This window comes from Phytophthora cinnamomi (assembly GCF_018691715.1).
Source record: "Phytophthora cinnamomi strain GKB4 chromosome Unknown Contig6, whole genome shotgun sequence".
NCBI lineage: Eukaryota > Oomycota > Peronosporomycetes > Peronosporales > Peronosporaceae > Phytophthora > Phytophthora cinnamomi.
Window position 1 is genome coordinate 1,219,623 of NW_027150939.1, and position 23,757 is coordinate 1,243,379.

The 23,757-nt window shown below is 55.4% G+C and overlaps 4 protein-coding genes across 4 annotated transcripts; 1 reads left to right on the plus strand and 3 right to left on the minus strand.

Moving 5' to 3' along the window:
- Positions 1 to 3,142: 3,142 nt before the first annotated feature.
- IUM83_07534 (Voltage-gated Ion Channel (VIC) Superfamily) lies at positions 3,143 to 3,944 on the minus strand (the record flags this gene model as incomplete). The annotated part of the gene is made up of 2 exons (XM_067931844.1): positions 3,143 to 3,612; positions 3,755 to 3,944. The coding sequence occupies 2 exons, from the start codon at positions 3,942 to 3,944 to the stop codon at positions 3,143 to 3,145; spliced, it is 660 nt and encodes a 219-aa protein (XP_067799180.1).
- Positions 3,945 to 4,518: 574 nt separating this feature from the next.
- Positions 4,519 to 5,334, minus strand: IUM83_07535 (Homebox and aldo/keto reductase; the record flags this gene model as incomplete). The annotated part of the gene is made up of 2 exons (XM_067931845.1): positions 4,519 to 4,788; positions 4,852 to 5,334. 2 exons carry the CDS (start codon positions 5,332 to 5,334, stop codon positions 4,519 to 4,521), a joined length of 753 nt encoding a protein of 250 aa, XP_067799179.1.
- Positions 5,335 to 7,087: 1,753 nt separating this feature from the next.
- IUM83_07536 (Voltage-gated Ion Channel (VIC) Superfamily) lies at positions 7,088 to 7,706 on the minus strand (the record flags this gene model as incomplete). Its single annotated transcript, XM_067931846.1, has 2 exons — positions 7,088 to 7,177; positions 7,257 to 7,706. The coding sequence occupies 2 exons, from the start codon at positions 7,704 to 7,706 to the stop codon at positions 7,088 to 7,090; spliced, it is 540 nt and encodes a 179-aa protein (XP_067799178.1).
- A 1,945-nt stretch (positions 7,707 to 9,651) lies between these two features.
- On the plus strand, positions 9,652 to 10,143 carry IUM83_07537 (ATP-binding Cassette (ABC) Superfamily; the record flags this gene model as incomplete). The annotated part of the gene is made up of 1 exon (XM_067931847.1): positions 9,652 to 10,143. The coding sequence occupies one exon, from the start codon at positions 9,652 to 9,654 to the stop codon at positions 10,141 to 10,143; it is 492 nt and encodes a 163-aa protein (XP_067799177.1).
- Positions 10,144 to 23,757: the final 13,614 nt, after the last annotated feature.

The window sequence follows — 23,757 nt, forward strand, 5'->3', positions numbered from 1 at the left end:
GTCCGAGCAATCCCTGACCTCCATAACCTCGTCCGTGAGAGATAGCTGGTACTCCTTTTCTTCGTCCAACAACGCGAAGATCAGCTCGTCTGGCAAGCTTTGACGATCGCTACCGCTTGGCCAAGGGAGTTTTCGTGCTAGCAGTCGTACGTGGTGATCAATCGCTTGTTGAAACGCTCGCGCTACTCGAGTCGGCCTGCTAGCATCATTTTCAACTTTGATTCTCCAGCAGCACCGCGTTCAGTTTCGGTCGGCACGATACTTCCAGGGATCTCGTCATCGTCATATTTTGCTTCATCATCCACTTTCAGTGGGAATAGAGCGATGAATGTCTCCTGCAGTCCCGCTACTTGGGCGTAATTCTTTTATTTCTCGCTGGGACGCTTGCGCTGTTTACACTCGCCGTTTTACTTGGCAACAGGTGATCGTCGTTGCAGGGACGTGAGCTTCCTCCTCGCTCAACATTACCGACGCCTTTGGAGTCTTCCTGTGACACGGTGCTTTTGTCGCTTCGATATTTTGGCGCGCCAAACTTACTGTGAAGCTCGGCGTGTCGTGCCATGGCTGATTAGGTAGCGCCAGCGTCCATCGATTGCTTGTCTTCGGTGCGCAGGGAAGAAAGTCGGAGGTGAATCCCGACTCTTTACACACGGAAGCAGGGAAATGTAGAAAAAGGGTTTCGGGCGCAGTCTGTGCCCGAAACTGACCACGCACGATACTGTTATCTGCAAAAGGCGCCATGATAAGCATTGAGATGATAAAGTAGGTAATAACACTATCGCTGAGTATATCGACTTGGACTTACCAAGGGGCTTAGGAATTTGTCATAATCGATACAGCCCGATTTAGCAAAGGCGCTGCGTGAACGAAGTGTTTCTTAGCGTGCCGAGCTAAATTTCACGACGAACGCAGCTCACCAGCTCTAGCTTTGATACAGCAAAGCGCACCAACTCGTCGTCCGCAGCATCCGCTGCGCCACCTTCGAGTCGCTGAAGAAGGTTCTCAATGATCTGATACATAATCCGAAGTTGCGATGGTACGAGCCGACAACCAGGTTGGTCACTTCGCCGATATGCTCTCTCGCCTCTCCTCGGACTCAAACTCGGTCGTCTCAGGCTTTATCTGCAGTGCCATGCGGAACGCACAGTACCTCGTACTGCTGCTGCTGACCTACCACCGAGGAGTTTTGCTGGAAGTCAAAGACGGAGGCAGACTATATATCCTTTTCGTGCAGACGCACGAATATGGACCGCCCCTCGACGTATCCCCTCCATACCACCACGATCGATCTTGCTCGAAGTAGCGCCGCATTGCTAGTCTCAAAAATGTCAAAACGCCGCGACTTGGGTAGCTGCTATCGTCTAGAATCTGAACGTTCAGATGATCGTTGTTGACGACGTGCGTCCGGATGCGGCCCAACGGTCCTCGCCTTACCGTAGCGAACACAACTCCACATTGCGCGGTGCACAGCAGGCTAGAAAAGGCAGGAGGCGAGCATCTTCGTGTCGGAACGCGATGCCGTCTGCCCGAAACGTCTCGATGCCCTGGAGTTCTGGAGCAAGCTCGCTAAATCCGTTTGGCCCTGACGCTGTCAAACTCAGCGTACTGGGCTTAGCCCGTTCACTGGGCAAAGATCAGATCGTCCGACACACTCGTCGCGCGCGGTCGTCGTCCTCCCTCGATAGCCTTAAGTCCCCCGCCACTCGGGTGCCAAGTCAGCAACTGTGCAGCTTTTCCTGCTGGTTTTGAATCGCGAGCGCTGCGTGCATTTCAGCTGCCCTCTAGCATCGACCTTAGCAGGGTTCTCCACCATGGACAGATCCGCCTCGACCTTCTGTCGGTCCGATGTGCTTCCACTTCCTGAACAGGTCGTCGTCGTGGTCCGTCTCCAGCTCACTGCACTCGAAGCCGACGGGTGGAGGATAGCTTCGACAGCTCCTCCTCCAGGTCCTTCACCCTGGGCTCGCAGATAGTCCAGCTCGTCTTTCGGACGCTTGCGACGCCGGTTTGGGCTTCGCGTACGGAACTGCGGACGTCTTTGCCTCTGCGCTGGTCGAGTGAAGGCGACGATGTAGGCCTCCAGTCTGTTGTACGGGCTCGTCCTGCTCTAGAGGTGGGATATCTCCCAGTCGAGCATCATGCCGGAATCGCTGGCTGAAAGCGTCCACCAAGTGGCAGCCGGTCTCGATGGGCTGCGCGTTGGACCACCGGAAGGACAACATCTCGTCCAGAGCGGTCAGCAGATCGTTGTCCAGGCCGCCCCATCGAGAGCCGAAGCGGGAGGAGTCGAGTCCTGCATGACGATCGCCACTTTTGGCGTTGACTAATAATGGTGCTACTATTAATAATGGATGCTTAGGGTATGTTATCGGTATCTATGGTACTACGTAGAATAACGCATTGCTATAGTACTTGATACAGTAGCTATCAGTATACAGACGTTATACTGGATTTTAGTATGCAGCAGGATGCGATATTATATGGAGAGACAAGTTATAATATAGAGTATGTTAGCCTGTATCGGTATCTACGATATGAGCGCCTGGTTGGGAGCGCTGCAGCCATGAGCTCTTTGAGAGGAGGTTCTCAATCACCTGGTTAAGCATTCCAAAGGTGCGATGGTCGTGCCGACACCAGGTCGATCATTTCTCCGATGTGGCCTTGAGTGTCGGCTCCGGGGCTGAACTCGATGGTCTCCGGTCGGACGTCGATCACTGCGCGTAGGATGCAGCCCTCGGGTTTCGCACCCAGCGGCCTCGCCTTTAGTGAAGTCAAAGGTCGACAGTGTTTGACCCTCTCGCGTAGACGCACGAACACCGAGCCGGCGATCTCCCGCACCCGCTCCGACGAGCACGACGCGGTTCGTCTCGAAGTACCGACGCACGGCGAGCCGCGTGAACACTTCGGTCGGCGCGGCGGGGAGCTGCAGCGCGTCGACGATCGTGGCGTTCAGGGTGGTCGTTGTTGATGACGCGCGTCTGGATGCGGCCGGGCATGTTGTTGCTCTCGAACAGGCAGAAAGGACCACATGGGGCGCGCGGCCTGCATCGAGAAGGGCATGAGGGCGAACCTCCTTGAGTCCGAACGAGATTCCGCTCAGGTCCTGCTGGAGGTTGATCTTGCCAGCATCTCACGGTTGAGGTTAGCGATGCCGTTCGCTTCGAACAGCGACGTCCACCTGGGCGTACCTGCGCCTCGAGGCTGCCGCTTGAGCTCGGCGAAGATCATCTCGTCGGCGATGCTGGGCGCGGGGCGCCTCGTCGTCCCGTCCTCCTCCCGCTTCGACGTTGAACTCGGTCTTGACTGCGTTCCACGGGAACGCCTGCGCCGCCGCCTCCTGCTGGTGGTCGGCGATCGCGGCCTCCAGACGCTTGGCGATCTCGATCTGGCCTGAGGCATGGCGCGCAGCGAGGTTCTCCACAACCGTGCGGTTGCCTCCTCCTTCTGCGCTCGGCCACCTGCTTCCAGCGAGAACATCTCCCCTCGTCGTCACCGACGGGGACAAGCGGCGCCGCCCGCGGTCTGGTTGAGCGTCAGCTCCTCTCGAGGTCGCCACCTTGGCGCGCAGGTAATCGAGCTCGTCTTTGGGGCGCTTGCGGCGGCGTGTTTGACCTTCGCGTACGGCGTCGCGCGGGCATCTTTGCCCTTCTGGGCATTTGGCTGCTGCTGTTGCTGCTGCTGCTGCTGTGTTGTGTGCGACGGCCATGGACCGTCGGCGCACGGTATCTGCAGCGACGTCTCGTACGGTTGGCACCTCCAGCAGCTCGAAGGCGTCGGAGATGGCGAAGCCTCCATCCAGCGGCAGCGGCGTCGCCTGGCGGCCGCTTCGGGCGTGAAGCGAGCATCTCGTCCAGCGCCGCCAGCAGGTCGTCGTTGGTGCCGACGCCCAGCGGGAAGCGGCGCGAACGCCGCCCCTTGGCGGACGGGTCCATTCCGTGCTCCATGGTATCCGATACTACGCGTACTACCTGTTCCTGCTGCGGGGTCTTGCGCTGACCGGAGACTGCGTCTCCTCCTCCTCCTCGCCTGCACGCCGCTCGCCATGCAAGACGCGTCAGGCGATTACAGGTCTCGAGTGTTAAGCGCCGTACGCATGGAGTAATCCGCTGCAGCAATTAACGGGATGGAGGTCATCACGGAACGTGCGCACCGCCACGCTGCCAACTATGAATGTGTGCTTAGGATTTATAGGGGTTATGCTGTACCAGTGCGTGTGGCCTGTCCGGGCGAGCGCGCGGATCTTCATCCTGGCGGCGAAGAAGCGCGTGTCCAGCACGTACTGCTTTCGCCGCGCGCTCATATGGCTTTCCGCTGCTCGGGCGTCATCTGCAGGATGCGCTCGACGGCAGCGGCACAGATCGGCGCCCTTGACGTACGTGGCCATGCCCTGACGCCCTGCGGCCGTGCTCGCCGTCGAAGTTGCCGCACCGGCTGCTTGTCCACCACCGTGCTCGGTGCGGCGAGTACCGCCGACTCGGCCGCAGCAGCCTCATTCATGGGCCGCGTCGGTGTGCACGATCAGCGCCGCTTCGCGCGGGCCTGGTTGATGTAGTGGCCGTAGCCCTCCAGCACGCTGGTGCACCAGGAAGCTGTCCCACCATCATCCTGCCGAAGATGTTGCCGGGCACGCGCCCGTGTCACCGTCACCTTCGGCTGCGCGCGGATGGACTCGTCGTACGTCTTGCGTATGAACGTGTTGTAGATATCCTGGTCCACGAAGACGTCCAGCGGCGAGGAAGTCCGGGCGGACAGCCAAGATCCAACACGGCGTTCGTCCCCTTGAACACGCTGTACAGATCATTCATCGAACAAAAGTCAATCCCCGCGGCTTTGAAGCTCAACATGCAACACCGAAATCGCGGCCAAGAACCTTTTCAGCGGTGTGGACGAAGTGCCGTCAGAGAAGTTCTTGGCGTGGGCGGCTGCCTTCGCCCGAGCTGGTGTCTTCGCGTACAGCGCCGCGTCCGACGTCGTTGCCCGTGTATGACGCGCGCGTTGCGGGTTGCCCTTCTGCTGGTACCACATCCGCACTCGCCTCGCGCAGATCGCCGTCTTGCACAGCACCACATCCACGCGCCAGTAGTGCGCCGCCACCAGCTCGTACATCTCCACGTTCGGCATCAGGTACATGGGCTTGCTCGCGGGCCACGACGTGTCGGGCACGCTGTCCCAGAAGTGGTTCATGAAGATCAGCGGCGTCTTGGGGCTGGTCAGGTACGTCAGCTTCTTGCCCGTCTTCTTGTCGTCGAACTCCAGGTCCAAGACCCACCGAGGCAGCGCTCGACCCTGCACATCTGGAAACACATGCAAAATGGTGTCAACGACCAGAACCATCTTCAGGTTCGGTGTAGCAACCTACGCCAGACGTAGCCATCGCATCTTCACAGTAGCCGTCTCCTCTGATCCCTGAGGGCAAGAAGACCTCCACGTCGGACAATCCGCCGACTTCTGTTGCAGGTTCTTGTCGTCCCGTTGGAACCTGCCAACGCTGCTGTCCTTGTCTCGTTGCGCCCGAAGTGCGAGTGATGACGCTCTCGCGGTGCTTCATGCAGCCTTCTGCAGCATGGCGAGGTGCAGGCGCTCGCTGTCGTCAATCTCTGAGCGTCGAGCAGTAGCTCGGGCGGGTAGAAGTCCAGCTCGTGCTCATTCTCGACCTCGTCGAAGTGGAGGACCGAACGCCACCAGCTGTCAACAATAAAACAATAACAACGCGCCGACCAAGCCAGCAGCCTGGTGGTGCAGCGGCGAATCGGAGGCGAACGAGGATGCACGAACGCCTTGACACGCGAGGAGATGGACACGCCTGCATCGTCGCGATGTGCGGTAATGCGCACTTTTCCAATTGCGCGATGTAGAGTGACTGGATGAGAATTGAAGTACGCGTGCGGAGCTATCCGCTATCCGGCTGCGGGCGAGCTGCTGTCTGTCGTGCTGCAGTCTATCGAGCTGCTACGTAAGCCTAGTCTGGGCGCTGCAGGTGGTGACCTGTCCGCGATCTGCCACTTCTTGAACTGGCGGTTACTATTGTGATGACGAACACCAAAATGCGATGTGCAACCTCACCAGCAGTTACCACTGCCCGATTTCCCTCGATGGAGCGAATGCCACTGCTCACTTTCGAACTCGCTCGCTGGCAACTGGACGTGGGCGAGGGCGACCGCCGAGGCGTTGGCGCGAGGTGTTTCACGCGCTGGCACGGATTCTGACGGTCTCGTTGCTATTGAGAACGCCAAGTGAGATGGCGAACGTGCGCATCCGACGACCGTATTCCAAGCACGAGTAATGCGCAGACCAAATTCTCGACTGTTCACAACCAACGGCAGCACAAGTGAAAAGTGACGACGTTTCCGCGTATGGGAGGAATCGTTTCAGGTCGACTCGCTCGACTAGGAAGCGGAGAACTACTGTGTCACTCGAGTAACAAGGCGGTGCTGGTTGTGGTCGCTGAAAGATGCTGCGTCGTGACTGCTGGCGGAGCATTTCTTCATGTTGCTGGGAAGGAGAAAGTCTCCGTGACTATGCTCAGCGCATCGCTGACCTCTCTGGGGTTCAAGTGCTGGGAGATGCAATGACCTCATCTACCGCACCCTCAAAACTCGATGCACGGCCAGAATTGTAGCGAAGACCGCCGACAAGAGGAAACAACAGACACAATTCGTGATGTCTAAGAAGGTATATACAGTTAATGAAGCTTCATGTGCCTCTACTGTCCCTCCGCCGGCGATACCTTTGCCAATGGCTTCTCGAAGCAAAAGCGTATCGATCATCTGGTGCATTAACCCCATGTGACCCGGTAGGTGCCGACCACGAGCTCCGTCATCTCGCCGATATGAGCTTTTGATCTTCGTGAAGCGAAACGGTCATTTCGGGGCTCGCGAAGATGGCCATCCGAGTGATAGATCCAGGCCACCAACACCTGTCACTCGCGTGCTCCCGAAGCTGAGGTGATGTTGTGCAGTAGCCCTTCTCACGCAGGCGAACGAAAACGGAGCCGTCCATCTCGACGTAGAGCTCCATCCACCAGTGCGGTTCTTCTCGAACACTCGTCGGAATGCAAACCTTCGAACTGTTCTTGGCTGGTGCGGACCTACTGGATCTTCTCGATCATGGTGACGTTCATGCGATTATCACCGACAACTTCGGTCTTGAACGGGCCGAGCATCATTTCTGGCCGTGTCTGTACCGCAGGATGCCCACATTGTTCGGTGTACCGCTTCGGACGAAAACGGTAGCAAGCGGACGTCCTCGTGACGGACTGACACGCCGTTCGGATCTTGGTGCACCTTGGTGCCGTTGTTCATGTCACGGTTGACGTGAGCGATGCCGCTCAGCTCAAACACCGTATCGATTTCGGCAATCTGCGACTCAAGGCTTTCGTTCAACAGCGCGAAAACGAGCTCGTCGGTCATGGCCTGGCTGGGAGCCCCGCGGTGCCACTTCCATTGAATGTAGGAGCGACGCCGCGCGTCTCGCTGGTGCTGGTCGATGGCAGCCTCAAGGTCCTCGCGACGTTCAGCTGTCCCTCGAGCATGGCTCGCAGCCTCATGTTCTCTACAACCGAGGCGGTCCGCCTCCTTCTTCTGTCTCTCGGCGATCCTCTTCCGGAGAGCAACACGTCTCTCGAAGTAGTCCACCAGCGTCTGCGTCTGCATCGACAGCAGCGCCTGTGTCGCTGGATGGCCGCCGCACTGACGGGGACCCGACATCCGGCTTGGTCTGCAGCGACGCCAGCTCCTCCTCCATGTCGGCCCACTTGGCTCGCAGATAGTCCAGTTCATCCTTCGGGCGCTTGCGGCGCCGCGGCTTGTTCGTCTTGGAGTGCAGACGCCCGCACGTCTTCTTTCTTGCCCGGGGCTAACGATGTTGCTCCTGTGGGCTCTTGGCGATGTTAGACCGACTCACGGACGGTCGCTGGCGAACGTCGTGGACTTGTCCGTCGTGACGCCTCATCCGTCGCCAGCAGTGCCTCGCCTCAATGGCCAGTATGCCATCCAGCTCATCGCCGAATAGAGGCGTCTCATCCGCCACGACATTAAACGCGTCGGCCACGGCGCGGCGTCTGCGAGCGATAGCACGTCGTCCAACGCCGCCAGCAAATCCTCGTCCAGAGCTCCGACACCGCCTGGATCACGAACTCCTGACAACTGCTCTGCTGCATGGCGGAACTTCTATAATACACTGCACAGCCCGCTGAAAAGAGCTGGTCAACTCGTGGAGATCGTTATCTGAGCCGGTAGAGGGGCGGAACGAGAAACTCAGCTTGGGATCGGCCGGTAGGGCAGCAGCAGGTGGTGGCTCCGCCTCTGGTGTCTCGGGGCCAGACGTTGTCCGCCGGTGGTGCCGTGCTGCAAGAACGGAACTGAACTGCCAGCGCAGATCGAGCAAACGAGCATGGCGTGCACCTGCTGTGCGCACGAGTGGGCGCCAACGCTGGAGTAATCGACCGGATGTTTACGGGACGGGCGCAGCACCACCACCACGAGACCAACCCGGCCAGCACGACGGAGTCGGCCACGATACGCTACCGTTGTATGCTTGGAACGGTGCACCGAGATCAATGGGCCCTCCTGGAAGATGCGTCGTCCTCCATCGCTGCTCCCCGACGCGTGCTCTGCATATCGACGGGGCTGACTGACCGTGGGCAGGGAGCTAAATGTAAATGCACGACCATCGAAGTAGCTTCCGGATGCCAGTCAACCCGCAAGTGCTGTACGCCGGCAGCATCGAGTACCACTCGAACCACCGAGAACGCATGGACTTGGTGGTCCCCAGTCGCCCTGACTCGATGCACGCCAGCGTCCTACACCTCTGCTCAGACGTGTAGTAGGAGCTCCAGGTTCTCGGCTACTCGTCCATCTTGACCGGCTCGCTGCTCGGGGCCGTCCGCAACGCTCATGATCCCGTTCACCGAAGACACGGACATCGCCTACAGTGGAGAGATCTCAAGCGAAAGCGTGCTGGCTGGTGCGACGTCTTCATGAACCGCATCTGGCGAGTCTGTAGCCCCAACGCATCCTAGCGGGCAACCGCTACCACCGGACAACCCGATCGCCAAGAACTTCGCCGTGCCCTACGTGGATCTCTACTCCATGGAGAAGACCAAGGACGCGGCGCCTTCTCGATGCAAGAGCCCACAGGCTGAACGCTCCCAGCTACCGCTTTGAACCGGGGTAATTAGCTTGGCGCAGTCGCAGACTAACGGACGCAGTTGAAACCTCTGCGCGGCGGACGGTTTCGGTCCGAAAGCGCCTGTCGTTTCGTTCAACGGACTAAAGGACCTTGTTGGGCGAGCTCACTCTCTGACGGACCTTTCGCCTCCAAGCGCGTGCAAGAGCTGGATCGACATGCAAGGAGCCTCTGTGTGGTGCGCGACGGACCTGTCGAGATACGATGACGACCTGGAAGCCGACCTCATAGTCGACACCGATGGCTCCTCGGACAACCCAGTCCGCGAAAGCCATCGAGTCCGTCGAAACCCCGACGTTGGTCATCCGTTGTGACGACTACGAAGCGGCGCATGGTGTTCTGGTCCATTGTGCTCGTCGCGCTGGCGATCGGCGTGTGCATTCTTCTCGACTGTGGAGATGCGGCTGCTACCTCGCTCGTTTTTCAAGCCCAAGCGTGCTCGCCGCGAGTGCTGAAGGCCACGACATGGAGTATCACTCGGACCACCGGTTCAACACCATGATCAAAACCATCAACACCTTCCCAGCGCCGTCCTTCAAGCCCAGTCACGAGGCGCTCTGCAACGACTCGGACCGACAAGAACGCGGGTACCAATACTGTCTCCGATTTCAGGCCGCAAAGACTGAACTTCGCCCAGGCGCCGACCGCACTGGACCTGTTGCTGCCTCAGTCGTCCTCAACGCTGTTACGCCAGTTACTGCACTTGCTGCTTGTCGATGTGTACGAGGAGCTCAAGCCCTGGACTACAACCCGATTCTGGCGTTCGGCTCGTTGCTGGGTGCTGTCCGCAACGGGTCCATGATCCCATTCACGGAAGACACCGACATCGCGTACGTGGGCGATATCTCGGGCAGAGTGAACTCGACGAGGCGCTTTGGAAAAGGGCTACCACCTCTTCCACCGGAATGTCTGGCGGGTTTGGTGCCCGACGCATCCACTGGCTGGCAACCTGTTTGATCCTGAGCGCACTATCGTCCAAGACTACTCCGCCCTCTTGGACCTCTACTCAATGGAAAGGAAGGAGGGCAAGGCATTCAAGATGGACGAATAGTGGCACGCTCCTGCCTACCGCGTGGAACCATACTCGGAGTGGGTGGTCAATGGTTTGCCGTACGACACGGTACATGACCCAGAATACTTCCTGCTTGAGGAATATGGACGGACTACAAAGAGCCTACGCCTCGCAGACTGCTATTGTGAACCAGCTCCAAGTTTCAGTCAATTCGCAACAAATAAAACTTTAGACATTCAATGAACACAGTTTTCTTAAACGAGGTTTTGGCGATAAACTTGCTGCAGTTCGCATAACCTACATACTACTGTATTACTATTACAGCAACATTTCGACGTGTTTTATTCGGTACCGTAAGACCACTTCAGTCGTGTCGCTATAATAGAGAACTCGGCTAGAGATCTCTACAAATGCAATCTACGATCGCGAGGCTTGGGCGTCATGTAATCGCTTCCGTATTCCGATAGAAGCAGGAAGTCTGGATCGTGAACGGTGTTGTATGGCACGCCATTAATCGAAACTTTTGCGAACGGCTCAACGCTCTCAACCGGAAGTCTCTGTGCGCAGGAGTTCCTGCATTGACCACGAACTGTTAACTTGCTGCTCCATGGCGTACAAGTCCACGTACGGAACCGTGTAGTCCCCGACAATCGAATGGCTTGGATCAGCAGCTGTGACGCGAGTGGGTGTGTCGGCGCTACACAAACCCGCCAAATATAAAGTCGAAGAGGTGATAGCCCTTGCGCCACAGTCTCTCGTCGAGTTCTCCACCGTCGACAATACTTCTCTATACGCGATATCAACGTCTTCAGTGAAGGGAATCATGCCCCGTGGCGAACGGCGCCTAAGAGTGTTCCAAATGTAAGGAGAGGAACAGCTCAATGGCCTTCAGCTCTCCATACATCAGCAAGTAGCATGTAGCAGGCTTCTGGAGAAGCACAGCTTCGCTGGTGATTGGCGTAGAGGATGTCCATTCGATCGGCGTTGGCGCACAAAGGATATCCTTCCTACCGGAAATTGGTAGGCAGTAGCGGAATTTGCGGTACTTGCGATTGTCCGCGTTACACAAAACCTCGTGGCTACCGCTGAACCGTGGTGCGGATTGTGCTCTCGACCTTTCATCACGGAGTAGAACTCAGAGCCGTCTTCGACGCACTAGCATATCGGTGTGCCTCGGTCTCCGGAACTGTTGGGACTGTCTCGGCCGGAATCTCGCCTCTTCTGGTTGCTGGAGCCTCGGTCTCCTTCAAGCCTCCCTCATTCGTGGTGGAGCCTCAGTTTCATCAGACTCCACCTCACTCGTGGTAGATTCAGTACCTTCAGCCTCCCACCTCAAGTGGCTTTCTGCTGCGGGTGGTGATCAGTTGATGAGGAGCCCAGCATATTTGGCGACAATAGGCCCTTGGGTCGTAGAGATTCGCAGCTAGCGGGTGGATGGGAGCAACACATACGCGCCAGTTGTCGTCGTAGTAATAGAGGTTGTAACCTTTTCCCAGCTAGTGTGATATCTAGTGCGGTTCCGGCTAGTTCTCCACTGAAGTGACGTTGGTGCCTTCAGTCAGCCCGTCACCAGAGCCATCCTCGCTTTCATTGCCCAACTTGACGATTGGAGATACCCCTGCCGCTTGAAGCTCCACGAATACATCCACAGAATCATGCAGAACACTCGCCAGACACGGCGTCGACGGTGATTGACGAACAGAAGATCAATGCGATCGGCGCCGGCGCAAAACTCGGGATCATTTCGAAGATTGGGCAGTGGAAGTCGAGACATCCTCACGAGCATTGTCACTGCACAACGCCTTGGTTCTCCTTCGAAAACGGGTGCTGGAAGCGCCTCTGCAGCATCGTGTAAAATCGTTGGGTAGAAGCGTACTCAATACTTTTAGCGTCAAGCACATTCGGGATGCAGGCGGCCTCCAAATGCGCATGCGCGTCTATCGTCTCTGGCTCATAGCATCACTGGAGACTTTGCTGTGCTGGTGACAGGACGAGATTCACGTGCGGAACGAGTCCGCTGAAGCTGTGATCTTCCGATCCGAGTCGTACAGATGCGAAGCCAGCGGGTGCGTTGGTGCCACGCACGCGCGCCACTCGTCGTCATCGAGGAAGACGTGGTAGCCCTTCTGCTTAACGCCACGTTAAAACCATCACCCAGCGATAGCTCCCGGTGTACACGATGCTTGTGACACCTACGATGCACCGAATTGGTGTCTGCGCCGAGGTAAAGTTGGCGTGTGACGCGTCAATCGCTTCCAGCTCTTCAAGTACGTCCGTAACCAGCAGGCGTAACACTCGCCGACACAGCGTCAGCGAGACTGTCGGATCAACAGATCAATGCGGTCAGCACCTGCACAGAACACCGGGTCGTCTGGCTCGTGATGGGGAGGCGTATATCAACTTGCGCTCGTCGGCATGGTCGTCGGCGCACAATGCCCTGCTGCCACGGATGTTGGCTCGATATGGTCATGTCCTGGATCATGGCGTAGAATCGTGTCGGATCGGTAGTTGACATTGGCGGCGTCAAGCATGGCGGGGCTGCATCGTGGGTCGAAGCTGGCCCAGCGCGGGATAAACTGCATCTCAGTCGTGAGGGTGGCGACGCCGAAGACTACAAAACAAAGAACGGCGCAGTCTTGGCAGGCCTTGACAGGCGTGTTGTCGAAGGTAGAAGCGGTTTTCTTGGTGTCGCATCGATCTCAACCTCCTTCTATCTTCGTCGGTGTAGTTGTCCGTTGACGGGAGTACAGCCACGACATTCTGAGCATGACTGTTCTGCGGACTCGCACTGCAATGGAGACCGAAAACTTGGAACTGGGGCTGGTCAGCTCGTGTTTGTGCATGTAGACTTTAAATTGGCCGTGGGGTCCCATGATGTGCGAAGCCAGACCAAGATCAATAATCTCACGAGCTAACATAAGACCAGCATGATCTTACCCTGCGACCATGTCATTATCAATCAATAGGATACGTTGGCTGAAACTTTCAGCGCGGAGTTTACCGAGGACGCTGAAGTTGATCTTCCTGAAGGGGACGGTCATCATATCAAGTGTACAAACTGTGCTGCGAATCCAAGCACAGACTCGTCCTCGCCAAGATGCATGTTGTATATTTAGGCGCCTTGGTTTCCTATCCAACATGCGGGGATGCAGCGTGCAGTTTCCGAGCGGATAAGTTTTCCCAACGCCAGAGATCCATTCAAGGAGAGGGCATTTTGCTCTTTTGTAGCGGCGCGACCATCACGCTCCACCGACGGACTCTTGCGGCTTCATCACGCCGCGGTCGCACTCGCGTTCAACCCACCACGCCACTCCCTGGGTTGGCCTCTCCGATCCAGTCGGCCCGCCGCGGTTCAGCTTCCACGCGTCGACGCCCTCAACCATCGAGTCCCAGGCTAGCATGTGAATGGACTTCCTTTTCCCCATGACCTGTACTCGGAAGGGAATGATGGCGTACTTTTGTAGGCATCTAAAACGACAAAGCTGTTAGGGTGGTGCCTTTGTTCAGCGTCATCGTCTTCACTCAGACGAGTATCCTCAACACCCCAAATCTTTGATGGTGTTCAGACTTGTGTCCGCTGAACCCTCGACTTTCTTCCTTTCGCGACTCGCGGTGTTTTCTCCGTGTTGGTTTCCTCGAGAATGCGCCTTGAGGTCTGCGAGGCGGGCTTGAGGTAGTCTACCCTTATCCTCTTCTAGCAAATTCTTCGGATCGTGAATGGTGTCGAAAGGTAACCCATTGATCGAAATTTGAGAAATGGCTCGCGGTCGCTTAGGTAATCCGAACTCCGCATCGTCCACGACTCGCCATCTTCATTTTCAGCCATTCTGTACAGATCGACGTAAGGGATTTCGTAGTCCTCGGCGAGTGGCGCGTCTGGATCGTAAAATGGCTGGCAAGGGGTGCGTCAGCAACGCACAGCGCCAAATCCCATAGTCAAAGAGGTGGTAACCTTTCTTCCAAAGGCGACATCTAGAGCCCCGCCGCTAGTGATAGTACCAGAGTACGCTATGTCAACGTCTTCAGTGAATGGGATCATGGACCCGTTGCGAATGGCGCCTAGGAGCGTTCCAAAGGTGATACAGGATCTGATCCATTAGCTTTCAGTTCATTGTAGACGTCGGTGAGAAGCATATGCAGGACGCTGGCATAGCACTCGTTGAAGAAGACTGGAGGGCGAGCAGCTCCATACGGTCAGCTCCGGCACAGAAACTCACAGCTATGCGACCCGTGATAGGAGGCAATGGCGGTAGGCGATTTGACGACCGATATCGCTGCAGAGCGCCTTGTGTGAACCATTGAACGCAGGGGCTGGAAGTGTCTCCATCTCCGTAAGATCGTGAGAATCGGTCGTTTGGATCGTACTCGACGCTCTTTACATCGACCTGGTCTGCAGAGCAGCTATCATCAACGCTGGTAGTGGGCTTCTCTGTGTCGGTGCAGAGCGGTAATCTCTTCGGTTGAGGCGACGACGAGTCACATGCGGCACGGAGATCCTATTTTGCAATCAGGGTCGTACAAGGCGAAGCAAGAGGGTGAGATCGTACAACACGTTCCAGTCCCCATTGTCCTGAAAGAGGTGGTAGCCCTTCGCTCGCAATGCAGGCTCAAGGACGCATACTTGGGAAATGTTACCACTGTAAGAGATGCTCGAGAACCCAGTCGGAACCGCAGCAGCAGAACTATCTCGACATTTCATCGGGCATACTGAAGTCGACCCTCGGAGCTGCTCCAGCAACTTGAAGTCCTCAAATGCGTCCGAAACCAGCAGTGCATCACACTCGCGACACAGCGTCAGGCGGATCGGATCAACAGATCGATCGCGCACAGTGGACCGGATAGTACTCAGACTTGCGCTCGTCGCATGGTCGTCGGTACACAATGCCTCATGCTTGCCACGGAATGTGGCGGGATCAGTATGTCGAGGCCTGGATCATGGCGTAGAATCGGTGATCAGATCGGTAGTTGACATTGGCGGCGTCTAGCATGGAGGGCTGCATCGTGGGTCGAAGCTGGCCCAGCGCGGGATAAACTGCATCTCGGTCGTGAGGAGGCGATGCCGAGGGCTCGAAGCCGAAGCCATCGCAGTCTTTGCAGGTCGCGAAAATCTTGACTGTAGCAAAGGCTTAATAACGACGTCATCCTTGTCGACACCGAGATCAAGTTCCGCGTCATGGTTGGCGAGATGGCTCGGTAGCACAGCGACGACGATCCTCCATGATCTGGTAGAAGGTCTACGCGTGCCGGAGAGCTGCTATGACGGCCGATGCTTGAACACGCTCAAAGCAACGGGACACGCGAAGTTGCGAGTTGGTTGCACCGGAAACCATGCAATACCGTTGCGCCAGTCGCTTCCACTTCGCAGCATGCGCGTGGCCTATCAAAAGGTGGAAAGATACCTCACTACTAATTTGACCCTCGATTAGGCATTTTGGGAAAAGTCTGAATAGGTATTGTGAAAAGCACTCAGAATTCATGGATGTAAGTCGGCTGATTTAGTGCCTTATTTAGAGACAGGAACCCTTATGTATTTCTACCATCCTTATTTAGAATTGGGTACACTAATTATAATCGGTCTTATGCAGCATCGCGTCAAAGCTATTTAGAGTCGGAATCGATTTGGTCTCTAAATAGGCTGAAATGTCAGTCTCCTCGGCTTCCGAGGAAGTCCGCACAAATAAACCCACCGAGCAAGCGGCTATGCAAACACAAGCCAAGATATCAGTCAAAATAGGAGAATCAACAGGACGAGCAGAACCAGCGTCCGTGTCGAGGACGCGGAGTTCCGCTTCGACCCAGGGCAGCGGTAACCTTACGCGAGAACGGAAGACTCGTAGCCGCGCTAGCTGCTTCGATATTAAGAACGTGCGCCCTGGTACTAATCTCTACGCTAAGCCGTCAAGCGCCACTGAGTAGTGCAGCCACAGCTCTCCATCGAAATTCTGCGGCATACATCGTGTCTCCGATGTCTCTCCCTCACCACTCAGTTCTGACAAGATGGCTTTAGAGCCCAGTCCCAACTCCTATTTAAGCCGACTTACTCAGATTAGTACCCACATTAACTTCCTATTCAGTACAAATTCCACGTATCGATTTTTTTGCTCCTGCCCTGATTTACAGAGCTATAGAGGGACAAAATCACCAGTTTTCTAATAGTTCTGAAGTAGACTAGCCGATCGCCGCCGCTTCTGCGGTAGATTAATGTCAGTTAGTCATAGGCGGTTCGCTCGCTGTTCCAGCTCACTCCACTATTTGTCATAGCCCTCCGCATCGCCCCGGATCTCGGATTCGGCGCAACCCGTTACGCTGTTGTGCCAGCTCGCTCACTACTTGCCATACCGTATGTCCCAACCCGTTATCCTTGCTGTGCCAGCACGCTCCTTCACTGAACATTAACCGTTCGTTGCAACGCCGTTACGCTCGCTGTTCCAGCTCAGCTCACTTTGCTTAACTTCCTGTCGCAGTATTATCGCTCAGCTGGATCAGCTCACTCGACTATTTAGTATACCGTTCGTTGCAGCCGTACCCCACGATCTTCCAGCTCACTTCACTACGCCCATACCGTTCATCCACGCGAATTCCGCTCGCTTTAACGCAGCTCGGCTCCACTACTGAACATACCGTTCGTTTCACCCGCTCGCTTCACTAGCATGGCCCTACTGTATTCGTCCCATACCGTTACGCTGGCTGTACCAGCTCAGCTCCTGCTATTGATCTACCACTTCGTCACAGACCCGTTACGCTCGCTGTGCCAGCTCGCTCCACTATCGCTTCGCCTACTGTTCGTCCTGCACCCAGTTACGCCCGCTCTTCCAGCTCGCTCCACTACTCGACATATCGTTAGTCACAACCACTTACGCTCGCTCGTTAGCCAGCTCGCTCTCTGCTTAGCGATACCGTTCGTCGCAGCCGTTACGCTCGCTGTGCCAGGCTCATCCACTCTGCGCTACTGTTCCCAAAGCTGCCGTGTACGCTCGCTTCGTCGCCAGCTCCGCTCACTCATGACTTCCTGTTGGTACAATCCGTTACGCTCGCTAGTTTGCTCCCTTCACTTCTATCAACCGTTTGTCCCAATCCGTTACGCTCGCGTTTAAGATCGTTCCCAACGGCGTCTACAGTTCGTCTCAAACCGTTACGCTCTGAACTATACCGTTCGTCTCGACCCGTTACGTTTGCTGTGTCAGCCTGCTCTCACACTTGGTCTACAGTTCGCAATCCGTTACGTTTGCCAGGCAGTTCCTGCTCCACAATACTTGACACACCTTCGTTACGCAACCCATGTTCCGACTGCGCTGTACCAGCGTCTATTGACTTCCTGTTGTCAGTCAATCCGTTTACGCTCTGGCTGTTCCAGCTCGCTTCACTACTGTATATGGAGTTATGCTTCTTTCACCTGCTTTACATTATACCATGTCCCTGTTCCGCTCGCTGTTCCAGCTCGCTCCACTACTCACGCGATCGCGTCTGCGCCTACGTCCAGCACTTGAAGTCCACGTAGCTACGGTCGTGGGAGGTGCCTTTAAAGGTCCTGACTTACCCCTGTTCAGTTAGACTGTCTCATTTCCTGGCGCGCTGTATCGAAATGTGTGCGGCACCCCTGAATAGCAATACCATATTCTGTAAATGAGAGGGTCAGCCAATCACAGAGAGGCAATAATATATTGTATTTTATCCAGTCAACGCTTACGCCTGTAGGTTGGGTCGTCAAGCCCATTTCATTTTATAGTTTACTTGAGAATAATGCGCACATGTGGCAGAAGTCAGGCCGCACGGCGCACCGTTGTCGCTGCGCGGCGCCTGCGGATTGCGGGTCGCAGCGGCGCCCGACGTCCGCACGCCGTCAGTTTCCGCTGCGCGACCTGAATTCAAAACAGAAATTTTAGCGGGAGGCAAGCATTTCAGCCACCGGCAGCACGAAATAGATATCACGCAGAAAATAAGCCAAATCCGGAAGATAGTGATAGCGCCAGAAAAGCAGGGGTTACTAATGTTAATGCAGGGCGCAGCAGGACAATGCTGACAGGCTGGGTACCAAAGATGAGTGAACGACCATGGACAGACAGACTGAGACCTGGCGGGTTTTAGGGACTGTTGATGTTTCCGCGGCGGTGGTTGTGTCAATGGGATTCGTTTGCCTCCGCCTGTCTGGCATGGATTGGTTCACGGATTACGCTGGTCGTTGGGATATGCCTGACCTGCCTGCCCATGGGCGATGGCTCTGGCCAAATACTGCATTGCTGTCCTGGAACTACCTCAAAAGGAGCATGTATTCTGTAATTGAAGTGTATTTATGTAATGCGAAGTGTACTGCTGACTGCCCGGCATCTGCCTGGGCATACCCTCGAATATCTTACCGTACATTGCCGTTGTCGTAAAATCTGCCGTCTCCAGCCTCCACATCGACCAAAGCCCTAGCACCCTGGACCTGGATGTAACTCCTGACAGCGCCACAGAGCTGTCCGTGGGAGAAGCAGGGTGTCGCCAGATACAAACCAGGGTCTGGTTTGTCTGGCCTTGGGCCTTGTTGATAGTCACAAGAACGCTGGTACTAACTGAAACTGCTCAGGCCGTAAGCGGGAAGGGGAACTCGCGCGCGTCCACGCCGACGAAGACGATCCCTGAATTAGAATACCTGGTTTTATGCGCTCAGTCATGGCTGGTAGCATGAATGACGTGAGGCTTGAGCTGGACAACCCGCAAGGCCGTGTTCCACCAGAGGCCCAAGTCGGCCCAGGCCTCTCATCACTGTACTGGGGTGCCCACTGCTTCAGGAGGAATACCTGCTGATAGTCACCGGAATGCAACACCTCCGGTCAGCAGTTTCCTCTGCTGTCGCCTCATCCACTGAATCCAATGATAGATACCTCCTGCGGGTCTCCCCGAGAGAGTCGTTCAGAGACGTATTTTGCTGACGCAGTGCACCTACGGCGTTGGTAGTCGTCAAGATATCCGCTGGTTGTGCTTACCTGTCCAGTAACCTCGGGATCGTTGATGTCGGCGGCTATCTTATCAGTGTTCTTTCAAAACCCTTCGTGGAAATAGCCCCTGTGTATTTCTCTTCGTCTTCTAATGTCATCCTCTTTCTGCAGATGTTGTCGATCAGCATATCGCGCGACCTCTGCCACAAAGTCCCTGCCCAGGAATCTGCTGATCTCGCGGCCCACTCCTCCACTTGAGAAACTCAGAGGAGCCGCGAGCCTGCGGCGGCGCTTTCGTTACTGCCGACTGTACACGCATGTTTTCCGTGATGCAGCTGCACTTGAAGTGTTGCTACAGCGTAGATGACTCTGCAGATACGCGTCGATGGTCTCCGCTGGTGCGCCGCGCACTACCACCGGCAAAATCTGGCAAGCCACCTGAAAGTACAAAATACTTTTCCTGGGTGGCACCCTGGTCGTTACCTGCAGATGTCACGCAAAGACCTGGTCACGACCAGCCTGAAGGCGTACCAGAGTCATCGAGCCGTCCCAGATAACCAAACCGGCCTGCCTGATCAACATACGATCTCTGATAAAGACTGCCTATAAATCGCATACGCTCGACTCTGTCGCTCAGCTTGAGGTAATCTGAACGTTGTTCGCGCTGCGTCACCCATGAGCAACAGCGAAGCAATTCCACCTGAAGCCACAGTAACGTGATCTCCCGACAGTCGCACTTTCGCCAGATAATGCCGCAGCAGAGTTGATCTTCCCAGGCCTCCCGGGCCAGCTCAATAAAGAAGACAGCTTGTTGCCTTGAACGGTGTCAGCCGCCTGGATGGGATTTCAACAGCCTGCTTTCATTGCTGCTCGTTCAGTCATTTCGGTCCGGCAATGGTTTTGAAGGGGAGGCTGACTGAAATTCTCCAGTCTGCGGCTGATGGTCTGCAGCGGAACCCAGCACCAGCCAGTGGGTAATGTCCAGCTGAGGGAGGTCAAAGCCCGCCAGCCATGCAGCCAACATCTGGAGCAGGTCGCGCATATCCTGAGTGTGTGGAACCATCTGTGTCTTCCTTCTCCGCTGCAGTTGAGGCACACGGTGACTCCATGCTGCATGCTGGCAAAGGCGACCATGGACTGTATGGCGCTGAATCGTGCGATTGGCATTAGCATAGCACGGGTGAACAACGCTGACTGCATTGAGAGCAACGGAAAAGAAACGCAGTGTCTCTACTGGTATCTGTTCGAGACTCATGCTAATGTTATGAAGGTTAGTTGGTCAACAATTGATCTCCAATCGCTCGGACCACCAAGTCCTGCCCTCGTTCGTACATGTACATGTAGATTACTGTACAATGTCCGCCGCCATCTCTTCGACCTGACTCACCTTCCCAATGTCGAGATCAGTGTTGGCAGGCGTCGACCACACAACCGTCCGCATGATGCAGCCCTGCCTCACGGCCCTTGGGTCTTCTCGTTGTCGATTGAGCTGCTGGCTTCCAGGGTTTCGACTCGAGCGACATTCAAATCCTTTGCAGCAGCCGAACAGAACTGCTGCCTTCGTTCTCAACACAGCTGGACCAAGTCAACATGAACCGTCGAGGCTTGACCACAAGAGAAGCCTCGATTTGACTTGGGCGGTGGGATCACGACATGGTCGACGGTTATAGCATGGCAATAATGGTCGAAGTTCAGGAAAATGGTCGGACGGACAGACCTTTGATCTGTAATTCATCGAGTGCCGCAGCGACGGAGTGACGTCCGAGACTCGGAACAGCAGTACATGCAGACGTTTGTGTGTGTTGGGACGAAACTGCATTTGCTTCATGCTTAAGTTGAAGTCGAGAACTCAAAGAATGATAGACCCGAGCGGTCCCGCTCTCCTCGAACACCTTGCCGATCTTGGCGAACTGGTGCTCTTTCTCTTCGTCCAGCAACGCAAAGACGAGCTGGTCGGAAGCTGACACACTCCTCGGCCACGAAATACGTGTATTCCGGGCGCAAGTCGCACGTGGTCATCGATAGCGCTCCGAAGTGTCCTCGCAATTTGGAATTGGCGACCAGCCATTGCATGCAACTTCCGATTCTCCCGCACTGTACTCACTGTTGCTGCTGACGATTCATCGTGGCCTTCATTTCCCTGTTGTGACTTTCTTCCCGGAGCCGTCGAAGCATTTCGGTGTCGCTTTGTTCAGCCGCTCCACCACACAGTAGTCATTTTGTCGTTGGTCATTGTGGCTCAGTGACGCTAGCAGTGCCCCAAGCTCTATCACTTGCGAGTGCAGGTTTGTGCCTGCAAGTCTTCGATCGGGTGTACGGGAATGGCCGTTCTCCTCGGTCTATAAGCTTTGCGTTGGTTCATTTGTTCCAGGTTCTTCTAGCAGGTTTAGGAGATATTCTGTATCGCTTTCATCGAAGGTGTCGAATTCGATCGAAGGGTGGTAGCTCGGCATTCGATTGACCATGCATCCGTCGTGATTATGTGTCCATGTTTCTTTCGTAAACGAGGGGGGGGCAGAAGGTGGGGCCTCACCACCATCTTGGTGGGGGCAGGAAGGTTTCGTGAAGTAAAGCCACTTATTGCTGTGCTGAGCTGACCGCGACAGATTAGATCTACTGTAGAGAGTTCGATCGCAAGAGCGTATTCAACAGAGGCCAGATATACAGGCAGTTCGAGAGAACAAAAGGCAAACAAGCGGACACGTCTCCATATGAGCTAGAGATCTTATCGAAGTTTACCAAAAAGTATGATTTAGCTACGTGTGCGTTACGTGGTCATCAAAGAAATCCGAAGCATCATCCATTTGTCGCTGTGCGGACTTGACGATCGTCGTTACTGTTGACTCCGAGGGAGCGCTGCTTCTAGGGTGCTTAAAATGACACAAAACGAACGCGCAGCACTTTGTTCGCATTCTCATTCACGTTAACCTTCGTGAGTTCAGCTAATGCCCTGACAGCGTGTTGTATGGGCACCAACAAGGCGTCAGCTTTGAGGAAGTCAACGAGAGCGCTGCTAACTGATCTATCACCGCCCGAGCGACGACCCCAGTCTCACGATCGTACATCTCTCGGCCGCCCATTCGAGATCGAGGTCTGTGTCTACAGGCGCCAACCGAGCAAATGTTCGCATGATCGAGCCTTGCGGTCTTCCTTGGACTTGCGGTTTCTGCTCTTCTAGCGGTATCGGCTCGACAGAAGCCCACATCTTTGGAGCAAGCGAACATATCTGCTATCGTTATACTCAACGTAGCATGACCAAGAAGCGACAGATTGGTGCGGTTTGTCGGCAGACCATAGAAGAACCGTCGCTCTGACTTCGGCAGGTAGTGAACCGGGAACTTCGATGTTGTCAACAGTGACTGCTTGCGAGTATTTGTCGCGCACCTGAATATCGCGGAAGTGCTCGGACGGCCAGGTCTTCTACCCGTGAACCGCTGCGCTTGTGCGACGTCCGATAATCGAATTGACAAGATACTAACGCTGGAGTGCTGGAACGAGACTCCGTTGTCATCTCGACGACGACAGATTAACCAAGTCGTAAGTTCTAGACTGAGCAGACTACTGCGGGCTGAACGACGCAGAGAAAACTTGATCGCAAGGACGAAAGACGAAAAGTGGATGTGATAGAGAAGCAAAGTAAAATCAAGCAATTTCCATGTCATTGGTGATCATGTTGTGGTGGCGCATGAATGAGACATCTCCTCGATGTGCTCCAGCTTCTGAACGTTGAGATCATATCCCAGTGAACAAACTTCCGCGAAAATGAGCCTGGCTTGGTCTTGCTGCCCCCCAAGCAGTGTCCTCTCGAGAAACGGTCTACAAAGACCCGGATCAATGGCACGGCTATCAACGAGATCGTGTGACTACGCGAGCTATTCAATGAAACCTGGGCCAGAAAACACTAGTTATCCTATGTGCAGGCATTGCACACGGAATAACCTCGCCTATCCGGTCGACGCCCTAAGCTGCTCAATCATCGCTTTGAACACGATGTCGGCGTTTCGGTAGAATGTACTCGTAACGACGCCCGCCATCTCTTTGATGTGCGCTGCTTCCTCGAGGTCGCACTTCCTTCAACAGGAGCAATACGCACAGCCATACGAAGAATGCTACCGAGCGTATGTGCATTGTTAAAATGGACCGGCTCGATAGAGACCCAAGTTCGCTGGAGTAAACGGACGTATCTGCAGCCGTCATTTTCGTGGTAGCAAGTCCACGTGATGATTGTGCGATTTGGTTTGGAGACACCTTTGGAGAAGTCTTGCTTTCACTTGTGCGAAACGAGTACCAGAGCTTCGACTGTCACGGCGTAAAAGGAGTTCTCCTTCATGCAAAGTTTGCGACAGCGCTTCGATTCGGCCGTATCAGCTTTGACTCCGTGCGCAAAGCAATTGCAAAGTGCAGCCACATCCAACACGGAAATGGCAATTCGCGCACTTCGCCGTGATGGAAGATACCATTTTGGTGAAGTTGAATCCGAGACTGGACCCTGTAGTTCGTCCGAGCAATCCCGCTGGCCTCCATAACCTCGTCCGTGAGAGATAGCTGGTACTCTTTCGTCCAACAACGCGAAGATCAGCTCGTCTGGCAAGCTTTGACGATCGCTACCGCTTGGCCAAGGGAGTTTTCGTGCTAGCAGTC